The 5,893-nt window shown below is 36.4% G+C and overlaps 1 protein-coding gene across 3 annotated transcripts; it reads right to left on the bottom strand.

The window, feature by feature from the left end:
• Window positions 1–629: 629 nt before the first annotated feature.
• LOC149554912 (uncharacterized) lies at window positions 630–1,781 on the bottom strand. Of its 3 annotated transcripts, none has more exons than XM_089833560.1 (2): window positions 1,689–1,781; window positions 630–1,327 (listed from the first exon to the last, which is right to left on the bottom strand). In XM_089833560.1, exon 2 carries the CDS (start codon window positions 1,264–1,266, stop codon window positions 802–804), a length of 465 nt encoding a protein of 154 aa, XP_089689686.1. In that variant the 5' UTR covers window positions 1,267–1,327; window positions 1,689–1,781; the 3' UTR covers window positions 630–801. The 3 variants fall into 3 exon arrangements, with proteins under 3 accessions (XP_089689686.1, XP_089689685.1, XP_089689687.1); XM_089833559.1 differs by lacking the exon at window positions 1,689–1,781 and adding an exon at window positions 1,518–1,678; XM_089833561.1 differs by lacking the exon at window positions 1,689–1,781 and adding an exon at window positions 1,555–1,615.
• Between the last annotated feature and the right edge of the window lie 4,112 nt (window positions 1,782–5,893).

Below are 5,893 nucleotides of genomic sequence, written 5' to 3'. Positions count from 1 at the left end.
GCAGACAACTAGCTCTAGTTATGTTTTTTTATATTTTTATGTTTCCAATCACTCTGAACTTGATGCCTTATGAAATTTTATTATATATGTATATGATCAAGTACTGGATAGCAACAATATGTCCCTTTGTTGGTGGTATGTTTTTCCTTTTTTTTGTTTGTTAGTAACACAACTAATGGTAATTATTGCTCTGTTTTAGAATTTTGTATCAGTTAGATAATTGAAAGGTAAACTCCTACTGATCTTTCAGCGTTTTTGTACTCCATGGTTAGCCCCCCATTCTTTTGGCTACTATCTATTACTTCAAAAAACTTTAAACATTACTTTATGTAAAATTTGTGTATAATTAAAACCTTCATTGATCTAATACTTCAAAAAACTTTAAACATTACCTTATGTGAAATCTATGTATAATTCCAACTCATCGTGGCCATCCTTAACCATCATACACTAAGTAAGAAAACAAGCTTGTAAAAATAAATCAACTTTGACTATTTTACACTTTAAATATAAGAACCAAATGGTAGTATATGATATTTAAACCATCTGAATTTGATTATTTTAATTCAGATGCATAACTAGAAAACGTATTTACTATCTACATTAATTGTCACATTCACATAAAAACATTCAAAATAAAATTCCAACATCATATAAAATCCGAAAAACATAAGTTGGATTTTTCAAATCCGTACAGATTAATGTTATACAGAATATTCATTTTCTCAATTCATTACAGAAATTCATACGGGCTCCCAAACACCAACAGAATTTGAGATGAACAAACAGAATCGGAAGAAATTAAACACAGTTTTCGTGGGTGGCCTCTACATTTAAATCAAAACTTTTCACATGCTTATCTGATTCAACATATGGAGTAAGGGATCGTCCAGAACAGCCTTCGTTGTTGTGTGTTAAATCAATTTGTGCAGAAGGGCTAGCCACTGAGAAATCTTCCCAAATGAATGAGGGCTTCCATTGAGATGTCAGTTTAACATCTTTGCAACCCACATTCTTGATCGTAGAAGACAAATTCATTTGCTTCTGCTTGAAAAGTTTTCTCATCGATTGAGTTCTGTCCAACAAGGAGAAAAACTCTTCTACCTCACTATCATCTCCTGGCCCACACAAATTACTCTCCTTTTCTGCCATATCTAAAAGCTCTCCTCCCGAGTTGTCGTCTGTTCGTGGACGTTTACACTCCTTCTCTTTGACTTCTCTCTCTACAGTACATTGCAGCCTTCGGCTTAAGCGATTGGAATCCATTGTAATTTCTCACAGAGCTGACAAAATTAGACGCACAAAGCTTTCATTCTCTTCGAAACCCCTGCACAGAAAAACGAACAATAACCCATTCAGTACTATCACAGTCATGTTAAAAACAAAGTAACCATTAACTCTGAAACCAAAAGTTAACTCTATATTACTTCTAAGGCAATCAGTTCAAGAATAGAAGAATTTCATGAAGATAATGAAAAACTATCAGTGTATATATAAGAATGAAAGAGTATAAGCACGAGAATAAGGTCGATCCGAGATTGCATGATGTTCTACCGAAGTCAATACTCATGACAGACGATCCCTAATTTCAGGGTAGCATTTGTAACATCTAATTGAAGGAAATGGGTTAAGCAGGGTAAGAAGGAAATGTAGCCTCAATAGAGAATTTAAGACCCTAGAAATCTTACAGGAGGCTATACAAGTGTACGCGTGAACTTGGTTTTGTTGTCATAAAAAATCACAGGCTGCTCAATGGGGCCACTATAATGAAGAAATGAACATAAGTTTCCAACGCTAGTGATAGAAGTGTGGAAAATTGAGCATAAAATAGCATAGGGCGGTTGTAAGTGACAGCCAGGTCACATCTCATATGCCGCTTATTTCGTGAAGTACTTTTATTTTGCATAATCTGAACCTCTTAATATTGCGTCACCTCCACTACGTCAACAATACGTGGCCCTGATAGTAACTAGACGTTGAGAGTGACGACAGAGGAAAATTAATTATCACAATTATAAATATAGAATATGCTCCATTCAATTTTTTTTTTATGGACATATTCTAACTCAAAACTATTTATGTTCTGAGAATATATATAGATATGCAATTTTTAAGACCTATTCAATCTAACTACTTTTAAAATTTATTCATTATAATTTTTCTTTACTTTTTATCATAATTTTATTATGTTGAATAAAATTTAATAAAAATATACTACATATTAATAATTATATTCAATAAAATTTATACAAATTACTATAAGGCAAGTACATGCCACCATGTGGCACTTGCTTGAATAGTGAGTTTGGTTATTTGGCATCGATTGAATAGGCTAGTAAAATTATTTTTAATAGGATTTGAAGCAATAGCATTTTCTGAATATAGTCATATGGCTTTTACAATGTCTTAGAGCAGATATGTTCTAATGGATTATTCCAAAATTGAATGTGTTTTTAATGATTGAAAAATTATTATGTGTGTTAGACAATAACTAAACCATGTATGTTTGCACTAACTAGATTTCAATACTATTTTATTAGATAGATGATAAGGAAAGATTAAAAAGGTTGAGCATGACAGTGTCATTGCATAATATACTTTATATTGAATTATATGTTTTACTAAATATTATAGAATTACCTAGTAATGTTTTCGAATAAATTTCTAAAATTTATCTTTTGGACTATTGGGGTATAAATTAGTTTAGGCTTAGATTTAAGTGATTAGTATTGAGGAAAAGTTAAACTAAAGTTAGGTTGTGGGATGTTAAATTTCTATAGGAGATTATTTGCAAGAATAAGCTTAGAAATCCTATGGTAATCAATACAATTGCTTAAATTAATACCAATTTCTAGTATTATTTTTTCAAGTTTCTAATTGATTCATGATTTCTTCTTGTTTTATGTTTTTGAGTAGCAATATCTAAGTAGTAAACTTGAATGCATGTACAATCCAATTACACCTTTAGTTGGAATTCAATGCTAGTACATTAGTGGGTTTCATACTCACTCTTATTCCCCCCCTAATATGTTTTCTACACAAATAGATTTGGTGTTACTTCTTATGTTGAATTTTATCTATTTTCTTTAATGCTTCAGTTTTTAATCTAATGTTTTTAGGTGATGAGTGTTTCTTTGGACTAATTTTATCTGCACAAATAATTCTCCAACTAGTTGTGAATTTTCACTAGTATTTCTAGAATAATCACTCTTAAATCATACTTTGAGGTCCTTGGATGAGAGATTATTTTCCCAAAGAATTATGAACATCTTTGGATTATTTACAAGTATAATCACTTAAGTAATATATCAACCATTAATTCAAAGGGTGGAAGCTTTTTATTCTTCTTTTGATTATTTCTTCCTTTTACACTTTTGAAATTTTGAATATGAAAACAATGCACCTAGTCATTAGGATGTTCTTGTTGTGAATATTTGGTGTAACTCTAAATCCTTATGTTGCAAGAAAATAAAATTTGGAGAAATCATGTGCAAACATCATCAAAAACATTATTTAATTGTGATCTTGATGATTTCCTCTTTATTTCATCAGTTTATTATCTTTTTAGAAGCATTACAATTAGAGTTGTCATCATCATAGTGATATTAGAATATATCGTTGAAAGATTCCTTAGTTGATTCAACCAAATATTCAACATTTATTGATGCCCCAAGGTATAGTCCTAGTCATTGAACTTAATCTATCCTTTTACCTACTTACTTTCAACTATCATGTTTACAAGATCATCATTTCATTCAATTTCAAATGTTCAATATGATGGGTTATTGGAGTTTCACCAAAGTCAATATACTATAATTAATGAATTAACAAGCCATCTCATGAAATTTAAATATTTGTGAGAGGATTAAAAAATAATCTATCCTATCTACCACATTTATGTAAGATTATTTTATGTTTTTCACCACTTCAATCCTTCATTAGAAAGTAAGAACATAACACATTCCTTACAACATGTAAATTCTTTATCAATACTGTTAACTCTAGTTTTACTGCCAAGGATTTAGATTCAAATGCACGGCTTATTCAATGGTTAGTCTCAGAGTTAGTGTTTAATATTACAACCTGCAAGTTTCTGGCCGTCAGATCTGAGTAGACCGACGGTTGGCGCCATCGTCCTATAAAGAAAATGCATGATATTTATGATAGCGCAATGACGCCCTGAGGACACGTTGCAGAGGTGGGTCCAACATTCGGTGGGTCGAAAAAGTTCCACGGTGCCTTGTTCGCTATGTCGCTATCGCATATCAACTGGAAAATCTCCATAGCGACATAGCGCCCGGCGAAAATAGTCACGGCAACAAGTTTCAACGATCGACGTGATCAGGTGTTCCGAATGACAAATCAGAAGGAACCACGTGTAACCAGGCCAAAATTTCTGTTAGCACGGCTCACACAGTCGAGGTTTATGATCTCCACCGTCGGATCGGCTTGGATCGACGGTAAGCGCCATCGCGCTATGGCAAAGATGCGCGAGGGTTATGACAGCGACATTGCGCCCTGATGCCACATGTCAGGTGGGGCCGTGTTGCAGGGTGATGCCAGGTGTGTCAACATGGCAGGCGAAAGTACGAAGTGCGATGGTCCTCTCCACTGTCAGATTGGATTGCATCAACGGATGGCGCCATCTCGCTATGGCGAAGATGCACAGATTTTATTATGCCGACATAGCGACCATCTGTCACGTGTCGGTGGGATTAAGTCTCACCAACCGACGTCAGGATAATGAATCAGATGAAAACACGTGTAAATCTCAGAGCATGCTGTCTTGGGTTGCCAGCTGGTGTTTCGTCGGACCAAATAAAGAGATGCCATGTGTGCTGCAGACCTAGTAGTTCTCAGAAGGGATGATGAGTGAAGAACGATGGCACTCTGACCGTTGAATCAAGATAAATCAAGGGTGGGCGCCATCACGCTATGGGGAACAGCTTGGGAGTTAACATCGGAGACTTGGCGCCCTTGCGCCACGTGTCCTGGCGGGGCCGCATTCCATGCCGCCAGATGCAGTTGGGTTCGGGTGACCAACAGACCAACGAGTTGATGCCATGTTTCAACGGGCCTAGCGAATCACGAGAGAAGGAGGGTCGTGAGAGGTCAAGTTTTGCGGCCATCGGATTGGAAAGAGATCAGCGACGGGCGCTATCTTGCCATGGAGGAATTGCATGGATTTTACGATGGCGAGTTAGCACTTGGAGGACACGTGTCCTCGCGGGTCCGGATTTGGACGTGGAGGTTAATGCGCGGTTGCGATTAGATGGTCAACAAGGTGGCGCAGTCAAGACGAAACCCTTGGGCGCTATGGTGCTATCGAGACCTTTGAAGATTTTTCTGATGGGGAAATAGCGCCCAGTCGCACGGAAAGGGTGGTAAGAGCCCAGTCAAACGTAAAGAGACTGCCAGGGTGGCAAAGATCGAAGGTGTGATTGGCCTGCATGGCCCATTTGGTTCGTCGAGCCTGTTGACTAATCGATTCGATGGATGCACGAATCATGAATGACGAAAAATCAGGGTTTTTGCCACAAATCCGATGGTGTGATTAATTGCCACCAACTTTGAATGAATGCTAAGCGCAGAATGACACTCCATCCATCCGATTGATCCATCTACCATGTCAAGGAATGTTGTGGCGTCGTTTCTATCTTCTCCAGGCTCTTTCTCAGAAAGATATGAGATTTCTTGGTATGCAAGCTAGGATTCAATCAGATCTTCGATTAAATTTTCAAGATGGGAAGTTAATGCCAGTAGGTGAGAAGTGAGTGTGACACAGAAATCTTTAGTTATGCCTGATCTATAAAGGCAATTTTGTGATCTGTTCTCAAGGTCGACTCTCCCTGATTTTTCTCTGCTACTACTTGCAGACTTGTAGGGTAAAATT

Source organism: Cupressus sempervirens, chromosome 5, assembly GCF_028749045.1.
Source record: "Cupressus sempervirens isolate cs-2001-9-10 chromosome 5, ASM2874904v1, whole genome shotgun sequence".
NCBI lineage: Eukaryota > Viridiplantae > Streptophyta > Pinopsida > Cupressales > Cupressaceae > Cupressus > Cupressus sempervirens.
The sequence above is the reverse complement of the archived record's forward strand: the minus strand, read 5'-3'. Positions and strand labels throughout refer to the sequence as shown.

Bases quoted from the DNA above. Each gene is read 5' to 3' on its own strand.
- LOC149554912 (XM_089833560.1), bottom strand. From the start codon at position 1,266: ATGGATTCCAATCGCTTAAGCCGAAGGCTGCAATGTACTGTAGAGAGA.